Genomic DNA, 22,645 nt, shown 5'->3' on the forward strand with positions numbered 1-22,645 from the left:
GCCTCGCCACCTAGCTTATTATTTCACCTTAAGAGTCAACCACCTTAGCTATCCTAATCTAATGTAACCTAAACCAACCTAAATTAAACTAAAGTGACCTAACAACCTAACCTAAATCAACTTAACCTAACGAAACCTAACCCATCCTTAGACCCCAGGTAGCGTTAAGGTGTTGAATCAAAAAGTGAAAATAATTGGTGGGGGTTAATCTACAGGTGATCCATTAGTGACCTTTAATAATATTGGTCAAAACCAGCTCAGAGGTTAAGTCAAGATTACCATTAATGAACAATACACAAAGTTTCACTGTGAACGACAATAATTCTTCCAGTGTGAAGCGACAGAGAGATTGGTCACAGAATGAGAATCGTTCCCAAATGTTTATGACATTTTCCTGTACATTATATGGTATTTTAGTTATATATGTGGCATTTTATCTAACTATATGGCATATCTAATATATAATATACGGAAGAACAAATGCAAACGTTTAATATCTTATGGAAAAAAAACTCATTTGTTTTTCATTCACCCTCTCACTGTCGCTTTATATTAATGTTTACTAACTTCGAAGGACTTAACCCAAGTGATGTGAGGCTTCCATGTGCGTGAGGGGGAACGTCGAGTAGATAACCAGCGGTAATGCTGCAAAGTACAAGGAATCTACACCCTTTTTGTACAGTTTATTATAGGCTAAAGTTATTATATCCTTCCTGGCGCCCGATTCTCAAGAGGTTCTTACGTTCATTTGTCTTGAACTTATGGGATCATGTTATTAGTTCAGTGATGAGGCGGTACACACACGAAAAATAAATACAAATCAGATAAACATTACACTATGTGAGTTTACTGTAGTTAGACGGGTTCATTTAGCAGCAGTTAGGAAACAAAGTACAGAATCTCTTTGTGCTTTCGGTCAACCAGTTAGGTACACAATCTTACTTCTTGAGTTAGGAGGAATATTGATCTTAGGAACCTTTGAGACATCGAGGCCAGGATAGTATTTAAACTGTGAACAATCACTCGTGGATGTTGAGTAATATTTTTCTTGGTAATATTTACACTCATTTAGAAAATACTGTTAGACTTAGTTCAGAACCAGGTACAGTACAGCATTTTAGCTATGTTATTACTAAGAAATATTAAACACCTTAGAAGAATATTTTAACAGTTCAATTTAGTAAGGAATTTCACCATAGAGGAATATACAGCTTTTGTGAGGAGTATGTTAGGTGTTTAGAAGTATTTAGCATTTCTTATATACCTGTATTTAGAACATATTGCAGGGTTCGGATTTAAAGAGACTCCGAGTCCAAATTCTCAAAGGTTCGCACGGTGAACGGTCCAGATGCAAGAACTCTAAGAACATGTAATTTATGAACCTTCGTGAATCTTGACCCTGTGTGTCTGTATCGCTCTGCTGGTTCAGTGTCGGAGTGTGTTGTTGGTCCCTTGCTGCCTGTGTTCTTCACAGACAACAGGTACACATTGTTGAACGGCGGAGGTGATTGGTTAATTCATCAACTCATACTGGAAAATTTTGAGATTCGTTTTAAAGTTAAATATCAGTTATATTTTATTTATGAATTTAGAGCACATAATCCAAAATTTATTAAATAACGACTGAAATTAAAGATAAAATGTTCACAACGAAACATTTATATTTCAATCAATAGGGAAAATAATTACTTTTTATGTGCTCATTTAGAGAAATTAAAAATAGTTTATTGTATTTATGGTAATCTCACAGAAGGATATTTTCCCTCATTTTCTCTGATGTGAGACTTAACCAATCAACGCCACTGTATCGCCCATCTATACCTGTTGTCTGTGCGTGTACATCAGGTAACCAGTTCAGTTAAACTCCACTTGGTAGATGTCAGCGACTCGGTTGTGACCCGTCACTCATTAAATAACGCTGACACATTCTATATACTAATTAAGTTGAAATTTCTCCAATAATAGCATTTATTGTTTTTGTTGAGTTAGTTTTAATGAACATTTTTATTTTAAGTTTGAATAGGCTACAAACTGTCGAGGAGCGTAATTACCTTATGTTTGATGGTAAATATGTGAAAAAACCTCAATATTAAAACGAATATCACCACCAAGGCCGATAAATCATAAACTTCATACACGATGTGAACCAACCGAACCTAAACTATCCTCTGTGTTAGTTTAGGTTTAATGTTAATCAACGTCGTGCTTAATAAGGTTTAGCGGCAATGTTCGTGGTATCTCCCCAACACTGGCCAAGTCGGTGTATAAACTCGGGGTGTGTCGGGATGTTGTTGTCACGTATGTTGATATTTGGTTATGTTTGAGGTGTACTAGACTTGTATTCTTAGCTTAGTAATCATGAGGACTTCAAGGTCGGCACGATGCTGTTTTGGGACCTGTGTGTGTATATGAGTGTCCTGTACACACACACACACACACATAAATAAAGATTCAAAAGCAATATAGCGACAACTTTAAAACTATAATAATTTTGTTGTTAGCGTAGTATCTTATAACGTATTCCACTGACCATGTTAAGAAAAAAACTAATTTCCCTGTTTACATACGAATAATTTGTAATATGCTTTGTTATGTGTACATTGTATTGTACTCTCCATGTATGCTGCAACAAATATGTACATTGTCATGTTATGTACACTTATGTACTAAACAGAGGTGCTAGTGGTCAGGATGTTTGCAGTCATTTTTTTCTTTTAATTTTCAATGTTTAATCCTTGATAAAGGAAACGAGATCTTAGTGCTGTCACTAGGTATCCCTGCCATTTACAGTCTCTTAATGTTGTGTTTACAGAGTCTCTTAGTGTTTGTGTTTAGAGAATCCATATGAAAGGTACACATTCAAAACATGGTGCAGCCACTAATATGTACACTAGTATGTACGTACACCATCATTTTCTAAACATGAGTGTATTCTTCACCATCCTCACTGGGTCTTCCTTTCTGCTGGCCGCTAGCATCTGTTCACTGTTCTTCATACATGTACAGTGTATCAGGCATGTACAGTTGTGAATAAAAGTCCCTGAACACTTGGTAATATCTGACACCTACGAGTGGATCATATTTCTAGCTGGTGTTCATTAGTGACGTCATACGCATCAACAAGCATTATCCCAAGAAAAATAAAATAAAATTAATGTTAAATTCCTAATCCTCTCAAGTAGATGATAGATATTGCCTTAAGTGTCCAAGGAATTCTGTTCACAATTATACACAGTCCTGATGTAGGCTGTTGATACTTATAGCAGTAATGTTAATGTACTATGGACTAGCCTGAAATACCGGGTACAGATAATTGTGCTCTTGACTTAACGCAGGAATAACGACAACTCTCCTTTGGTCTTGTTTTTGGTGTTCATCAGCCAGTTGTATTGTCTTTTACATCTTATCCACCACTGAATTATATTGTCACTGAGGGTTTCTGAAGTTATTACTCAATTTGAAGCTCATGTTATAATTAGGTGAACTTTGTGAGTGTAAATATTTTCTCTCTCCCTCACACGTGATATATATATATATATATATATATATATATATATATATATATATATATATATATATATATATATATATATATATATATATATATATATATATATATATATATATATATATATATATATATGACGCATAAAACTGAGAGAGATTATGTGTGTGCGTGTGTGTATGTGAATAAAACAAGAAAAACGGAGAGGAATAATGAGGTTGTTATGTGGAGTGACCAAGACGGCCACTCTGTCCATGGCCAACAACGCATAGTCAAGTGAGATAATATACTGTACATGATCAGTGATGTTGAAGGTTACTGATAATACTAATAGAGAAGAACGTTATTACTAACACTCTAAAAACATCGAGGCCAAAGAATATGAAATTAGTAATTTAATACAGGTACTGAATATTAACATTTTTGGTAGTATTGAAATATCTGTAGGACAATTTAATGACAACTTTGTGGAGCATTATTATTATTGATATTATTTTGACATTCTGATTAAGTTTGGAAGATAATAAATAATTTTAATATCTTTGAAAAATGTTTCATTACATTGCCATGTCTGTGATGGTCGTGAGTCAATATAGAAAGCTAAACCTCTTTAAGGAGCTATCACACTTGCACATTTCACTCCAACCTCCAGCTTATTTTCGCCGATCTTCAACTCGTTTTATAAGGGTCGGATTCCTCCATATAATCTGGACGTATGACCAGGGTCATATTAAACTACTAATTTTGATTTTTAATATAACTTTTGTCTTTAACGTGGTATAATTGGCAAACAATGAAGACTAGGATTAATATTAACGGCTTAATTAATTTTTACTTGAAAATAAAATAAACTCATTTGATTCATGTTCTTACGTACCAAAACAAACCGCTACCACATGGCGCATAGCTTCAACAATGGCTACCAGTGTGCAGTATATTGTGGAAAAAAGAAGCAGGAACTTCACATATTAAGAAATTAGGAAATAGTTCGTACTGTCGAATTATACCCATTACCATAACCGTAAGAGTTCCACAGTGTTAGAGGTGGACATATATAAATCCCAAGGGACGAGTGAAGGCGTTTCGGTGGAAGGACAAAAGGTGGATGGAGATGAGGAGTAGAAATAGGTGTCGTGGCTTAACACAGCATGCCAGATTGCTATAGGACTGAATAAGCAAGAGGTGCGTGTGTGATAGTCCGTTTTCGGAGACAGTAAATTGGAGATAAATGCACAGGTGTGGTAGCCCCTTAAAGAAGGCCGCGTATTGGAACATGACGTCAGCATGGAAACTGATACTGGTGCACAAATATTTAGGTTTAAAGCAGTGAAGAACAGTGTATTTTGGTGCAAATCTAAATATTTCTGTATTATTGCGTTTTCGCACCCGACATTCCTACCCCTAATCTATTATCATATTCGAATAAGACTCTAATTTTAAGATAATTTTCTTATATTACATTACCGTCGCAAATGTATAATAATGGAGATAGCGTATCCAAAATTTTCTATTTTCTTCCAATAATCTTCCGCCATTATCGCCTACCTCACCTCCCACACTGAGGGTCTCCTTCATAAATCATCACGTGCATGCGTTCCCGTACACGTCACGCGGCCAATCAAAAGCGGTGTTTTTTTTGCAACCAATTAAAATGATTTGTGGTTTAATTCGCGGTATTTTTGGCCCAATCAAATTCGATTTTTATTTTGGGTCTCATATTTCGAAATTCAAATTCATTTCCGATCATGGAAGTCTGCCATGGGTGTTACTTCAATTATATGGAGCTGATTGCGATTTTTTGGGGAAAAAACGAAGAAACTATAAAATTTTTTCGATCTCATGGTGTTCTCCCGACCTCAGTAAAGTGTCCTAAGTGCAAGAACGAATGTAAATATCGTCAAGACCAACATATGTGGCATTGTGGTAACTCGAACTAGAACCAGGCCAATAAGGTAAGAAATACGTGATTCCATCATATAGTGAGTTAGTTAGGTTAGGTCAGGTCAGGTTTATGTTTTTCTAGTGTTTTTTTTTTGTATTTTGTATTCGCTTAGCCATTATGTTTTTTTTTCGGAAAACGCCCCACGAAAAAAGAAAAAATCGAAAAAACCCGGCCAATTTCCGAAGGAAATGAAGGTCATAATCGGTCTAAACACACAAATACACTAGAAAAAATATATTTTTGACTTTCTAACAGAGTTGGATGCACTTATACAAATTTACCAATATTTCTTATAATCAGGTGACTATATCTGAAAGTAGAACTTGGAATTGCACCAATAAAAAACAGATTTATTAACTCGTAATAGCTAATTACTGATAGTGCGAATAATACGAGTGTACAGTACTCAAGGGAGAGATGCTATTCCAATACTGTATATCACTCATTTCCAATGCAGAAAAATTATAAGGATATATGGGCTACGGATGCAACGCTTGTTGTAGATCAGACTTAATTAATGTGAAGAATTCAGTGATCTGTGAACAATTTAGTAGTGAACAAAAAGTTCGAAATCTTGAATATAAATTATTGTGTTGTGATTCGGCCAAAAATTACCAAGATGTGAAGCCAGATGCCATACCTGTAATACTGTAAATCTATCAGTTGCCAGCGACCCAAGGATTTCTAAAGCTGAAACATACAACGCTGAAAGGGGTCTTCTCAATAATAAAGGTTAGTATGGCTTAGTACTGTACTGTATTACATAATTTATTAAAAAATAATTCAAGTTTTGGCTGCAACCTTGAGCAAATGTTTGCAAGTGCGGTTGATGTTTTTTTTTATTATAATTATTTTAGAATAAATAATTGTTTCTTTTTTGTAGAAACATGAAGATCATGTTCTTTATCATCTTATTCGCATGCGTTCTAACCAAATCTAACCTACCCAAGCCTGCCATCACTTCCTAACCTACATCGCTAAACCCAACCTTCATTAGATGGGAATTCAGATTATTGAAGTATGCTCCGACGTGTGAGTGGGTTATGTTCCTGAAGCCTAGTTGGTTTAAGGCTAGACAGGGAGTTAGGCAAGAATACAGGCTCGGCCCAACACTGTTCAATGTTTATACAGAATTTTCGATAAGAGAAGTTGTAAGCAGTAGTGAAGGAATTAAAGTGAATGATAAAGTAATAAAAAATATTCGATATGCAGATGATACTGCATATAGTGAAGACACACTACAAAAACTTTTAAACAGATTAGAGGAAAATGGTGACTGTGTGGGCTTAGAGTTAATGCTGTTAAGACAAGTAATGGTGATTTACAAAGAGAAAGTAAATTCTAAAATCAAAATTATGTTTGATGAGAGGAACTTAAACAGGTGGGAAAGTTTGTTTATTTTGGGAAGTAATATAAGCTGTTATGATCGAAGTGGAAAAGAAATTAAAAGAATAGCGTAAGCCAAAAATGCATTTAATAATCATGGAAATCTGTTAAAAGGAGCATTAGTATTAGTGTGAGGGAAATGGATGCTTAAATATTACGTACTGCCAATATTGTACAGGACACTTCAGTGCTTTTATTGATTGATGTGTTAGACTTCTTTAAGAACTTATGGTCATCTACTGCTCTTTCCCACTGGTAATCGTCGTAATATAAGAGACTCAAGTATTTCCTCAAGTATTTGTAAAAGATGTTACACACACAATGTCATTAGTTACCTGCAGTTAATCCATTATAACGTGTAGTACAGTAGGTCAGGTATATATCAAGTCAAACAATACATTCTTGATATAGTTTTAATATATACACATATATCCGTGACTGAGAGAGAGAAACACTTTGTCAACAACATGTGACTTAGCGAGGACTTCAATTGACACGAGGACACATGATATAACTTACCCACCGATATACAGTAATATAGACAAAGACACCTTATTATTTATATAGCTATTAACAAACTCTATATACTATATACATCAACCAGCCCTCATTATAGTATATCAAGACTCTACACGCCTCGCCTCGCTTCACTCCCTCTTGTGCCACCCGTGACCCCATTGTGTCAGTAGGTGGGGTCAGTAGGGGGTCACTGGGTCAGTAGGTGAAGTCAACAAGAGGTCATTGAGTCAGTAGAGGAGGTCAGAGGTCATTGAGACAGTAGGTGAGGTCAGAGATCATTAAGTCAGTAGGTAAGGTTAGAGGTCTTTGAGCCAGTAGATGGGGTCAACAGGTGTGGTCATTGTGTCAGTACGTGAGGTCACAGGTTGCAGCAAGTGGGGTCACGGTGGGGAGGGGTAGTATCATTTTTCGTCCATGAACCAATCAAAAAACACTAGGCACAAATGACGTCAGCAGGATGACGTGACCGTATCTATGGTAACTATCTCGCTCCTCCCTCCCCTTATGTTCTTAAAACTACTAAACAGATAAATTAAATATATAAATTAAATATAAATAAATTAAATACAGATAAATGAATTAAAATGGTTTATATATGGTGGTGGTATAACGTTGGAATTCTGTGCGGCGTGTGTCTCATGGGAGTTGAGAGGCAGCACTTGTCCTTGATAACGGCGAGGCTTGTGTTGTGGTGATGATGATGATGTTGGTCTGTTAATGTGTAGATCACTGATAGATAGATAGAAAAAAAGGATTGTTAGATAAAGATAGATTGATAGACAAATATATAGAATGATAGTTAAATATATAGAATGATAGCTAAATACATAGAATGCTAGATAAATATATAGAATGATATATATATATATATATATATATATATATATATATATATATATATATATATATATATAGAATGATAGATAGATTGACAGATAAATCGATAAAATGATAGATAAATTGACAGATAAGTAGATAGAGAGGTAAACAGAGAGAACAGAGGTCAAGTATAGCGAGAGAGAGAGAGAGAGAGAGAGATAGCGCATAGAGTAATAATGTTTTAAATAAAGAAAATTGTAAGCGTGTATATGAGGAGGACAGGTGAAGTGGGGGGGGTAATGATAAGAAATAAAGGTTGATTATAAAGATGAAGAAGTACCCCCCTCCCCCCTCCAGCCATGTCGCACCAAACCCCCTCTATTAGGTTAGGGTAGGGTATGTAGGTTAGGTTAAAATTTATTAATATTATGGTCAAGATATCGTGTATACAGCTGGATGGAGAGTGAGGGGTGTTGGTGGTGAGGGAGAGAGGTGTTGGTGGTGAGGGAGAAAGGTGTTGGTGGTGAGGGAGAGAGGTGTTGGTGGTGAGGGAGTGAGGTGTGTGAGGGATTGTGTGATGTACTGTACACCTAAACATAAAGATGACAATGACATAGTTTTGTTAACGTTATAAAAGAAACAAACAATAAAGACATAAAGACACATTACTTGTAATTGTAATAATAATAAAACAAAGATAATAATAATAATATTAATAATAATAAAAAAAAGATAATAATAATAATAATAGTCTACATATTTGCCCTCGTGTAAAGTCGATAACGTAATACATTCCAGAACAGCCTTAACCTAAGCGCACATTGAGAGACAGGACAGTGCAGAGCTGGGCAGACACGGCAGGGCAGGGCAGACACAGGGCAGGACAGACAGGGCAGGGCAGGCAGGGCAGGGCAGCACAGGGCAGCATAAGTGTGGTGCACACATTGAGAAGCAGTCTGTCGTGGCGTGTGGTACCCTCTCCGCTGTGCTGCTCATGGCTAGCTTGCAATAATATTTAGATATTAATTCAGAATCTGACTTGGATACCGAAATGGAACATTTAATGCTACTATATGACAGCAGCAAGGGAAAGAAGTCAGTATGGAAAAGTAAGTACAGTACATGGAGATAAGAAGTACACAGGGAGAATTTGCCTGAACAACAGAATTCTCTGATGCAAGATTTAGCAACTATTTCCGTCTTTATATTGGAGAGCTTCAGCTGTACGTTCCCATATCTCTTCCTTCAGTTTGTCCTTCATGTAATTACGATGCCTAGTGTCATCCAAGACTCTTCCACTTTGTACAGCCTCTATGAGTTCTTCGGAGGACGCCATTGTACTGACGGACACGTGCAGGCGTGGAGCAGAAATCAGTTTCAAACACTGAGCCGCGCAGCCCGACACAGGCCTGTGGCTGATCTGTGCTGCCCTGCGTCCCAATGTGCGGACTCTGATTTATGATAACTAGATTCAGTTTTCTGCACTGCCCTGTGCTGCGCCTTCTGTGTCGCCTGCGTCTCAATGTGCGCCTAGGTTTATTCTTGTGTTTACAAAATGGTCAAATAATACTTATTATTATTATCAGTGTTGGGGGATCATTGTCCCTGTTAAGTTTCAAGTAAATCGTCCACTCCTTCAAGAGTTACCACGTTGCGCGAGGTGAAGGTAAGCTGCGAACACAACACCGCGCACAGTACCTTAACATCCGCGAACTGACTCGAGGATATAAGTAGATATTGAAGGAGGAAATATCTCACACGACATAAATATATAAGGAATGTTTTTTTTTATTAACTACTAAACACGAGAGAAAGGGGAGAGAAGTGGTATAGAATGATACATAGATAGATAGATAGAAAGTGATTGAGAGAAAATGAAGGAAAGAGAGAATTAGAAACATTCGTAACAGGAAAACAATGATGTAGAAGTTGAATTGAGACAAGATGAGAAATTAAAGGTATAGTGTGTGTGTGTGTGTTATAGGCCACAGGTGTTTCTTGGATGGGTTGTCAAAGTGTATTATTCGGTGTACAAGTCTTCTTCCGTAGTTGTAAGGGGATGGCGAGGAAAAGTTGTGGTTGATGAGTATAAGTAACAAAGTAAGAGCGTGAAGGTGTGAGGGAGAAGAGGGCATCGGGAGAGGCGGCGGAAGTTAGGAGATGTGTGAAGTGAGTGTCCTGCCTCCCACAGGTTGAAGCTAAACACCGGGATAAAGACAATTCCTTCGTAATGTCGTGAGGCAGTGTGGTAGTGTTGTTGTCCATCTGCAGCACAGCCCGGCGAGGGACTCTCGCAAGTGGGCAACGCTACACGCTTGTGAACTCTAGCACTTCATTAAGACTTCTTCAACCCTTCAAGTGTACATCCACCCGTCTCTCCATCCCAGAAACTCTAGTAAATGTTTCCAGAGAAACCTGGAAGACAAGTGGGTGTCAGCGGCGCCAACATATTACTAGTTTAGTGAGCAGACCGCCACCCATCAGCTAGTTTGTATGCATTTTGTTTAGTAACTGTTGTTGGTAGTCTCGTGTTCTTCAGAGGTCGGCGTACTCGGGGCCCCGACAGGCCTCGAAGTGATCGAGAAAATGGACGTGTTTGTCGGGAGGGAACAGCATCTGGCAGGAGGGACACACTAGGTCCCGGCGAGTAAGTGTGGCCACACCGTCGGTGCCCTGGGACCCGCCTTGTCCCGGAGGGCACGCAACGGTCTCACACTTGGCTCCCAGCTCATAACTTATGATGGCCGAGGCGATATTTTTGGAGGCCATGGATTTTAGGTCATCACTGGACCTCTGGTTGAGAGAGGGTGGCGGTGATGAGGCGGCGGAGTTAGTGGCGGACGACAGTGTGGAAGACGGGGGAGAGTTGACGGCGGGAGTATAGTTGAAGGTGGCCGTCGATGACGACACGCTGCTGGGCGACAGTGGTCCATTGCCATAGTCGTCTTGTGAAGCCCGCCGAGCTTGGTTCAGCTGCTGGCCAGACACAGCTCGAGCAGTTCGCCAAGGCAGACCTGAGCCCTGGCGGCTGTTTGCTTGACCTCCCATCAGCCTCACCCATGTGGAGTTGACCACTTTGCCCTGACAATGCTGGCGACCTGGCGTGCTGCCTCGGCCTGGACTCTCCACCGACCACCAGTGTTCCTCCTTGACTGTGGCTGGCGCCAGGGAGCTGTTCAGTATTATTGGAGGGCTCTTGACCCCCGAGGGTGGCAGAGTATCCTTCTGCGTGGGACCAGAATCAGCAGCCACAGTGTCGGGTGTCGGGCTCTTCACGCCCACTGAAGCGTTGGATGCTCTGCGTGGAGAGGTACACGGCTGGGGACTGCGGCCTCCCCTCTGGTCAGACCCAAGAGCAAAGAATATAGCCCCTGGAATACCTCGTCCTTCTGAGTTTAGACCGAAGGTGGTGAGAGACATACCAGGAGACGAAGACCGAGAAGACGTGGCCGAAGAGTAAGTAGAAGGTGCAGAAGGGACGTTGGTTCCCGCAGCTGTGGTGGTCACCGTAATGGAGGCGAAAGCTGTTGTGTTGTTGAACGTGTTGGAGGACTGGGAGGGGGAGGAGGAGGAGGTGTTGTTGGAGGGAGTCTCAGAAGGTAGCCCATCGCTGGATACATTTTGTGAAACTACAGAATTATTAATGTTGTTGTCTGGAGCATGAGAGTCCACAGTGTTGCTGCTGGAAGGCTGTGACACCTTTGTGGCGCTGGGTGTTGTCTGAGTCACCGTACTATTACTAGACGTTGTTTTAGGTCCTCTGTTGGACTTAGAGGATGACTGAAAGGTTGTGTTATTAGAAGGTTGGCAAGTTACACTGTTGTTTGAGGGCTGACCAGCCATAGTAGTGGATGCAGTTTCAGTGTTGACAGCTGAGCCACTGAAGGTGGAGGTGGAGGTGGTGACGGAGGACGGGCATGAGCAAGATACCGTAGTGGTGACTGTTGTCACACTTGAGCAAGATACTGTGACGGTGTTGCTACAAGCAGTTGTGGTGGTAACCGTTGTAAGGCTGGAGCAAGGAACACTGGTCACTAATTTTGTTTCGTCTGATGACTGACATCTTTTATTGACTTGGGAGGAAGCAGAGCCGCTTCTTCTATTTCCAGCTGCTGCCGTGTTGCTCTCTCTATCATTTTTCCTGCTGTGATCTTTTATGAGTTTGTTGTCTTGGTTTACTGCGACTGGAGACTTGATTCTACCATTTAGCTGAGTTGTTATTACTTTGTTATTGGTTTGTTTACTTACTGTGGCAGAGGATGTGGTGGTGGTGTTAGTGTCGTCAGAGGGTAAGGTAGTGTTGCTGGTAGGTGTGGTGTGGCCGCCACCGCTGTCTGTGGTGGTGGTGGTGGTGTGAGCTTCGCCGATGGAGGTAGGTGACGATCCGCTGCGTCCATGGCCACAAGTGGAGGAGCTGCTCGAGTTGGAGGAAACTTGGAGAGAAACTTGAGCTGCCTGGGCCACCTGCTTGATGGTTGAAGGCCGCTTGTGAGTTACAAAGGGTGAGCGGAAGTTGATGGGAGTGAGGACGGTGGAGGTGATGGGCATGTAGCCTTTGGGCATGTTGGGTATGGATGGGCTCTTGATGATGTTAGTGCCACACGGCGTCGAGGGACCACTCGAGACGGGAGACACAGGGATGGCACTCGCCAGGATGGAGCGGGCACGGTGCTTGGCGGTCTTCTCATCTTCCAACAATCCGACTCCTTTACCTGTCACTGCCTGCAGGTTACCCAGGACCTTAGGTCGTGCCCCCATGGCTTCGTATTTTTTCTTATCGTCTGTAGTCCCTAAGTTTTTTGTTTCTGGGCCACAAGTTCTCCTGGGGCTGAGAGCCTTCACCTCGGCGGTACTGCCAGACCCACGGACGACGGCACACTCTGCCGTTGGAGGCTGCTCCACCTCTCCTCTCCTGTTGCTGAGGGTGGTCGACCTCGAGGATGGCGCACTAGTGGCCACTTGCTGCTGTTGATGGTGTTGGTGTGGCTGATGGTGGCGGGATGACTGCTGTGTGCGCTGCACCACGGGCGTCTGGTGCTGGGGTGTAGCGCCACTGAAGGCGATGTGGTGCAGCATGGAGACTGGGATCCACCCCTTGAGCGGTGCCTGAAACACACGTACCTTTAGTGTTGTGTCTTGTGTACTACACTTACTGTTACTACCTCACACACACACACACACACACACACACACACACACACACACACACTCACCTGGGGAACATCGTGTGTAGGGGCAGCAGTAGCAGCACTGGAGCCTGACGGTGGCGAGGGGGTCAGGGCGGAGGACGGAGCACTGTGGTGAGGAACGGGAGTTGGGGTGGTGCTGGGGGTGGTGGTGGAGGTGGTGGTAGGTGGGGGAGCTGGGTTGTTAGGCCGCCCCCCACTCCCACCACTGGACAGCCCCCCACACCTCCAACACAACCCTCTCTTACTCTCGCTGTCCGCTAGCTGCAAAATTCAACGTCTGTTACCCTTCATTTTATTCTCGTCACATTTTACGTGGTCATTTATCGACTGTTAATTCTACTTTAATAATCTACTTCATCTACCTATAGTTATACTGATTAATCTACTTCTAACTCTACTTAAATATCTACTTAATCTACTTCTAACTATTTTAAAATCTACATTATCTACGTTTCACAGTGTATTAAAATCTACTACAAGTGAAAATTTTGACTACATGTCAAAGTGTAGACTACAGGTCAAGGTGTAGACTATAGGTCAAGGTGTAGACTACAGGTCAAGGTGTAGACTACAGGTCAAGGTGTAGACTATAGGTCAAGGTATAGACTACAGGTCAAGGTGTAGACTATAGGTCAAGGTGTAGACTACAGGTCAAGGCGTAGACTACAGGTCAAGGTGTAGACTACAGGTCAAGGCGTAGACTACAGGTCAAGGTGTAGATTATAGGTCGAGATGTAAAGTACAGGTCAAGGTGTAGACTACAGGTCAAAGAAGTGGACTACAGGTTAAGGTGTAGACTACAGGTCAAGCTGTACACTACAGGTCAAAGTGTAGACTACAGGTCAAGGTGTAGATTGTAGGTCGAGATGTAGAGTACAGGTCAAGGTATAGACTACAGTTCAAGTTATAGACTACAGATCAAAAGGGTGGATTACAGGTCAAGGTGTAGACTACAGGTCAAGGTGTAGACTACAGGTCAAGGTGTAGACTATAGGTCAAAAAAGTGGACTACAGGTTCAAGGTGTAGACAACAGGTCAAGGTGTAAACTACAGGTCAAAGTGTAGACTACAGATCAAAGGGGTGGACTACAGGTCAAGGTGTAGACTGCAGGTCAAAGGGGATGGACTACAGGTTAAATGGGATGAACTACAGGTTAAAGGGGATGAACTACAGGTCAGAGGGGATAGAGTACCTTGGCCTGTAGCAACTGTAGCTCTTGTAGGAGTAAGGCTGTCCTAGCCTGCGCCTCTCCCAGTGCAGTCTGTGTGGCCTGCTTCTCGCTGCGCTCTGCCTCCCAGTCGTCTCTATGCGCGCGGACCTGCAGAGAGATAGATAGATGTTCAGTAAAATCGACATACAAATCAATATACATTTAGTTCAACATGTGTATAGACAAAGCAGGTATACAGTTCACCACATCTACCACACCACAACCACCACCACCACCACCACAACCATCACCACCACCACAACCATCACCACCACCACAACTATCACTACCACCACAACCATCACCACCACAACCACAGCACCACACCATCACCACCACCACACACCACACCACCACTACCACACAACCACACCACCACCACCACCACCACCACAACTATCACTACCACCACAACCATCCACCACCACCACCATCCACCACCACCACAACCAACCACCACCACAACCATCTACCACCACCCTACCACCACAACTATCACCACCACCACTATCCCCACCACCACAACCACCACCACCACCATCACCACCACCACCCACCACCACCACCACAACCATCACCACCACCCACCACACAGCCACACCACCCAACCACCACCACCACCCACACCACCACCACAACCATCACCACCACCACCACCACCACCACACCACCACCACCACACCCCACACCACCAACCACCACCACAACTATCACACCACAACCACCACACCACCACAACCATCACCACCACAACCATCACCACCACCACAACCACAACACCCATCCAACCACAACCACCACCACCACCACAACCACTACCACCACCACACCACCACCACCTACACCACCACACAACCACCACCACAACTATCACTACCACCACCACCACACCACTCACCACCACCACAACCACCACCACATCACCACCACCACCACACCACACCATCACCACCACCACAACCATCACCACCACCACAACCATCACCACCACCACAGCCATCACCACCACCACATCAATACCCATATCACCACACCACAACCATCACCACCACCACCACCATCACCACCACCACAACAACAACTATCACTACCACCACCACCATCACCACCACCACAACCATCACCACCACCACAACATCAATCCACCACAACCATCACCACCACCACAACAACTATCACTACCACCACAACCATCACCACCACCACAACTATCCTACCACCACAACCATCACCACCACCACAACCATCACCACCACCACAACCATCACCACCACCACAACCATCACCACCACCACAACTATTAATACCACCACAACTATCATTACCACCACACCACACCACACCACCACAACCATCACCACCACCACAACTATCACTGCACCACAACCATCACTACCACCACAACCATCACCACCACCACAACAACAACTATCACTACCACCACTACACACTACCACCACAACCATACCACACAACAACTATCACTACCACCACACCACACTTCACTACCCACAACTATCACCACCACCACAACCATCACCACCACCACAACCATCACCACCACCACAACCATCACCACCACCACAACCATCACCACACCACAGCCATCACCACCACCACAACTATCACTTTCCACCACAACTATCACTACCACCACCCATCACTACCATCACTACCACCACAACTATCACCACCACCACAGCCACACAACCATCACCACCACCACAACCATCACCACCACCACAACCATCACCACCACCACAAGCCATCACACCACCACCACCACCACAACAACCATCACCACCACTACACTACCACCACAACTATCACTACCACCACAACACTCACCACTACCACCACACAGCCATCACCACCACCACACCATCACCACACCACAACCATCACCACCACCACAACCATCACCACCACCACCAACCATCACCACCCATCACCACCACCACAACAACTATCACTACCACAACTATCAATACCACCACAACTATCACTACCACCACAACCATCACCACCACCACAACCATCACCACCACCACAACAACAACTATCACTACCACCACAACCATCACCACCACCACAACAAGCAACTATCACTGCCACAACCATCAGCACTACCACAACTATCACTACCACCACAACTATCACCACCACCACAACCATCACCACCACCACAACAACAACTATCACTACCACCACAACCATCACCACCACCACAACTATCAATACCACCACAACTATCACTACCACCACAACCATCACCACCACCACAATCACTACCCACAACTATCACTACCACCACAACCATCACGCCACCACAACCACCACCACCACCATCGCTACCACAACAACAACAATATGCGCCGTATACGTCTCCCATTTAAAACCTGAGTCATCCACCTTGGCTAGTGGCAGGGAGGGGAGTGAGGAGTATGTTAGTGGCGTTATCCAAGGTATCCCAGGATGGTGTCCCAAGGTGGTGTCCCAGGGTGGTGGTGGTGTCCCAGGTTGGTGTCCCAAGGTGGTGAGTCAAGGGATATAAACAGTCTAGGCCAAACTAAATTTACCTGTGAGGAGGAGCGGCGTGGGTGTGTGTGTCTCCCGGCCCACCTGGCCACTACATTGTGACCACCTGGCCACACTACATAGTTACCTGGCCACTACACTGTGACCACCTAGCCACACTACATAGTTACCTGGCCACTACACTGTGACCACCTGGCCACTACACTGACCACCTGGCCACTACACCGTGACCACCTGGCCACACTCTTTCATTACCACCTGGTCACATCTGTATGGCCAAATGGTTACATTGCTTATGGTTATTTGGCCCTACTAATGCATATTATCTTGGCCAGCAGGCATGACACACACACACGTACGTCTGACTCATAATCAAGTAAGGTGTTGTCTTCATTAACCTAACCAAACTCAGCTTATCTTAACCTAACCTAACCAAACTCAGCTTATCTTAACCTAACCTAACCTAACAGAAGCTGGCAATATTTGTCTGACTGTGATAGCGTTGTTGTGGGTTATATATATATAGACACACCTCCGCCCACGGCCGCCCACGCTTGGCTATACCTTGTGTAAATATAACTATGTTTAACCTGAACCCATGTCATCATCATATCATTACTGCAGATGTTGTGAGTTGTGGTTGTTATTTTGGTGGCGTTTTGGTTGATTGATATGGATGTTGGTGTAAGGAGGCTGTGGTGGTTGTTGTTGCTTCTGTTATGGTTGAAGGTTGTTAGTGTGGTTGTTGAGTGTTGTCATTGTTGTGGTTGTTATTGTTGAAACTTTCGTAATGTGGGAGTAACAGAACCAACTGAGGAAGAGGAAGTGGAGGAGTAGTAGGAGGAGGAAGAGAAGGGGGAAGTGTAGGAAGAGGAGGAGTAAGAGAAGTCGGAGGAAAAGTAAGAGAAGGAGGAGGGGAAGAAATAGGAGAGTAGGAGGAGGCCGAAGAGGTTGGGGAGAAAGAAGAAGAGGATGAAGGGTAAGAAGAGGAGGAGGAGGAGGAGGAGGAGGAGGACGACCCAGCACAGTACCTGCATCTCCAACAGTGTGACGTGCTCATCGTGGTCAGCTTGTAGTTTCGTCAGCGCCTCCCTCAGGCGTCGCACCTCAGCCTCGGGTGCACCAGCCTCGCCCTCAACCTACAACACGACAAAATCAGACAGACACACACACACTTACACTTGTTTTTATTGATAGTTAAATACCACCATAAGCTGTTTGGTTGAGAATACAGGTATCTCGATGCTTATTGGTTGCTACCTTTTGAATATTTTGCTTCAGCCAATTGGACGGTAAAGACGTAACTATGCTTGATTTTGGACATTTTGATTGACTGAATGATTGTGTCTTGATATGATTGGGGTTTATGTGATGAACAGCCGTCTTCAGCTGATTGGATGAAGATTCACAGATCCAGAATTGGGTTTGTTGTAGTTCAGGTTAGATTAGGAACGATACTGAGGATTTGGTAAGACAGTTTCCATGGATTGGATGCATGTATGTTGATTATGATTGGTTGCAGCCTCATGTAATACGGGGTTGGCGGGGCAACACTCACCTGCCTTAAGGCCTGGGTGGCGGGGCAACACTCACCTGCCTTAAGGCCTGGGTGGCGGGGCAACACTCACCTGCCTTAAGGCCTGGGTGGCGGGGCAACACTCACCTGCCTTGAGGCCTGGGTGGCGGGGCAACACTCACCTGCCTGAGGGCCTGGGTGGCAGGAGCACGACCTGCCTTAAGGCCAGGGTGGCAGGGGCAACACTCACCTGCCTTAAGGCATGGGTGGCGGGCAACACTCACCTGCCTTGAGGCCTGGGTGGCGGGGCAACACTCACCTGCCTTGAGGGCCTGGGTGGCAACCTTACCTGCCTTAAGGCTGGGTGGCGGGGCAACACTCACCTGCCTTAGGAGGCCTGGGTGGCGGGGCAACACTCCTGCCTTGCCAGGCCTGGGTGGCGGGGCAACACTCACCTGCCTTGAGGCCTGGGTGGCGGGCCCAACTCCCTCAACACTCAGGCCTGGGGTGGGCAACACCACCTGCCCTTAAGGCCTGGGTGGCGGGGCAACCTTACCTGCCTTGGGGGCTTGGTGGTGGGGCAACCCCTTACCTGCCTTAGGCCTGGGTGGCAGGGCAGGGGTGGCGGGGCAAGGCCTGGGTGGCACTGGCGGGCAACACTCCTGCCTCGAGGCCTGGGTGGCGGGGCAGGGGTGGCGGGGCAACACTCACCTGCCTCGAGGCCTGGGTGGCGGGGCAGGGGTGGCGGGGCAACACTCACCTGCCTCGAGGCCTGGGTGGCGGAGCGGGGGTGGTGTAACTCCTGGATGGTGGACAGTAGCCGCTGGACGTATTTCTGGCGGTGCTCGTGGTAGTGGCGCCACTGTCCGTTCACCTCAGCTGCCTGGGAAGGAAAAAATTCTTGTCACTCTCACATAACATAATTCCTTCTATGACATGTTCAGTAAACCGTCCACACTGGGACTCTTGATGCACGCCTTGATGCGCAAGGTGTTGCACTGGCTTATTTTTCGTGTTGCGTGAGGCCGCGTGAACTCTGGAGCGAGGCATTTTAGAGGCGGGATGTGGCAACTTGATAGCCACTTTGGACATCATATTTGTTTCTTTTTTGCACAACATAAAGCCACCACAGTCTCCTGTACCCGAGCGTCCTGTGTCTCTCTCTCTTGGGTAAGTCAACGACTGGTGTGGGTGTTGTGTGGACGCTCTCCCTCCTTTGCATCACCACGCGCATCAAACGTCTGCATCACGGCGCGCATCATCAGTCCCAGTGTGGACGGGGCTTAACGTGTGTCAAATTTTATAAATGAAATCCACAAAATTTTACATGTTTAGTATAACACAGCTGAATATTCTTTCTCTGTATGGGGTTTTGTCTGCCTGTCTGTCTGTATGTATGTATGGCCATTAAATAACAATATCAATTATGGTAATTAAGTAAGAGCACATAAGTATAACTACTGTTTCTTTAAGTTACTACTGACGATAAAAGTGAGAGAATATTTTTTGGGGGGGTAGAAGTGATGAAGAAAGTTTGAAGTGTTGTTACATGATAATTCCACTGACCTCCTTAAGTGCAGCCTTCAGTTTCTTGTTCTCCTCCTTGGCGTGCTTCAGCTCCGCCTCCTCCGTCAGCCCGTGTGTCTCCTGGCCGTTCTCCCCCGTCAAACCGTGTGTTTCCTCTGACCATTTCCTGAGTGGAGATTTACAGCCGTTCTCCTTGATGGTCTCCGTGCCTTCAATGTTCCACGGTACACTCTCCAGGGATCTGATGGTGTCGGCGCCATTCTCCAGTAGTGTCGGGCTGAAGTCAAGAGATCTTGGGCCATTGTGTGTAATTGATGAGCCGTTTATTTCCGTCCCGAAGAAAGGATTGTGCGGAGGACTTTGACTGGTGGTGTGGGAGCCGACATGGTTCTCATCTGGCAGCGGGCCTTTGAAGTGTAGCGTGTCGTCGATTCGTGTTAAGTGCAGTTGGGTTTTGTCGTCATGTCGTTGTGCGTTTAACTGTAGTTTCTCGTCAAATCGGGAATCATTCTCGATAGTTCGGAGCGTGAGTTCCGCGGATCGAGAGTCGAAGTTGTAAGCTGCGTCCTCGCGGTGTACTAGAGTGCTGCTGTCCTGGCCTGCTCGCTCACCATCCTCTTCCCCGCCTGAAGATGACTGTAAGAGAGGAAAAATGTTCTTATCAGCACCATCAGCACCGTATACAGTGCTCGGTGAGTCACTACGAATTTCTAAGGGCTTATGGTGAAGTTCTCGTCCGTTTATCCCCCTTCACACACACACACACACACAGTAAAGTTCAATGTTTAAGACACTTCACGTGCAATACTTCACAATGGCCACCACACCAAGATATTTTTTGTCCTATCATACAATTTGTCCATCCCTCCCACCTAACCCCCATCCCACCTCCCCCTCGCCCCTCTCTCCTGCATGACTTTCCACTCACATGTTCCTCATAACTAACCCTTGGACTACCTCATACTAACATACACAAGAGATGCAGATTTTAGATACAGATTCACCCCCTCCTCCCTCTTTCCCCCCTTTCCCCCTCCCACGCATCATCGCTGGGGCTAGTTTATTGAGCACCCTTTTGTTTTCGTTGTAAGGCGAAGCACTGAAGTATTACTGCGGCTAACAGGGAAGGAGAGGAGTTGGTGATTGTATTCTCCAGGCTCTTATGATGGGTGGTGCGAGAGGCCAATGGTCGTGTTAGCAAATTGATGTTAGTAATGGCTGTACAGTGAAGCCTCCATATAACGGACTACTCTCTTCATATTAATCCGTTAAGATGGGGGTTTCACATCTAATGGACCCTCGATATAACGGACTTTCATATATTTATTGTTCGTTAAATAGAAGCTAGACATCTAACGGTCCCTCGATATAACGGACTTTCATACTTTTATCGTTCGTTAAATGGAAATTGTACATATAACGGACCCCCGGATATAACGGACTTTCCTCTCCATATAGTTCGTTAAATAAAGTGTGTTCTACTCTACTGCTCTTCAACAACTGAGGTCTTTAAGCACGCAAAACAACGTTAATTATTACACACGTCTATTAACAGTTAAGAAATGATAAAGAATTAGTACAGTACATTGGGAGGATTACTGGCACATATACAACTCATTTGTTTATGTCACAGGGGAAGATTCATTAATAGTGTAGTGTCAAGGTCCTGCTATGAGGTGGTCAGGGTTGGTGGGGGATGGAGGGGGAGGGGGAAGAGGTGGAGGAGAAGGAGGAAGAGAGATATATGGTCAGGAAGGGATGTGACATGGTAGGGAGGAGGTGACACGGTAGGGAGGAGGTGACACGGTAGGGAGGAGGTGACACGGTAGGGAGGAGGGGACATGGTAGGGAGGAGGTGACACGGTAGGAAGGAGGGGACATGGTAGGGAGGAGGGACAGGAGGAGGAGGGATAAGTGGTAGGAGGAGGGACATGCAGGGAGGAGGTGACACAGAAGGAGGGACAGGTAGGGAGGAGGGACATGGTAGGGAGGAGGGGACATGGTAGGGAGGAGGGACATGTAGGGAGGAGGTGACACGGTAGGGAGGGAGGAGGGAGAGGGAAGGAGGGGTGATTGAATGGTAGGGGAGGAGGGACATGGGGAGGGAGGTGACACGGTAGGGGAAGGAGGTGACACAGGGGAGGAGGGACAGGAAGGAGAGGGACAGGTAGGGAGGAGGGACATAGAGGGAGGAGGGGACAGGGGAGGAGGGAGGGACATGGTAGGGAGGGACATGGTAGGGAGGAGGGACATGGTAGGGAGGGACACAGTAGGAAGAGGGGACATGGTAGGGAGGAGGTGACACAGTAGGGAGGAGGAGGGGACATGGTAGGGGAGGAGGGACATGGTAGGGAGGAGGGGACATGGTAGGGAGGAGGGGACATGGTAGGGAGGAGGGATGGTAGGGAGGAGGGGACATAGTAGGGAGGAGGTGACACGGTAGGGAGGAGGTGACACGGTGGGGGAGGAGGGACATGGTAGGGAGGAGGGGAC

The 22,645-nt window shown here is 44.9% G+C and overlaps 1 protein-coding gene across 1 annotated transcript in view; it reads right to left on the reverse strand.

Moving 5' to 3' along the window:
* Nucleotides 1-8,278: 8,278 nt before the first annotated feature.
* Nucleotides 8,279-22,645, reverse strand: part of LOC121874230 (mucin-5AC-like) — a 29,839-nt gene continuing 15,472 nt past the window's right edge. Inside the window, exons 2-7 of the mRNA XM_042378292.1 lie at nt 20,192-20,788; nt 19,386-19,508; nt 18,141-18,248; nt 14,554-14,679; nt 13,385-13,621; nt 8,279-13,277 (exon numbers count right to left, since the gene is read on the reverse strand). Coding sequence (XP_042234226.1) covers nt 10,707-13,277; nt 13,385-13,621; nt 14,554-14,679; nt 18,141-18,248; nt 19,386-19,508; nt 20,192-20,788 — 3,762 coding nt within the window. The 3' untranslated portion in view covers nt 8,279-10,706. The remainder of the gene's footprint in view (nt 13,278-13,384; nt 13,622-14,553; nt 14,680-18,140; nt 18,249-19,385; nt 19,509-20,191; nt 20,789-22,645) is intronic.

This window comes from Homarus americanus, unplaced genomic scaffold (genome assembly GCF_018991925.1).
Source record: "Homarus americanus isolate GMGI-L3 unplaced genomic scaffold, GMGI_Hamer_2.0 scaffold49667, whole genome shotgun sequence".
In the NCBI taxonomy this organism is placed as follows: Eukaryota; Metazoa; Arthropoda; class Malacostraca; order Decapoda; family Nephropidae; genus Homarus; species Homarus americanus.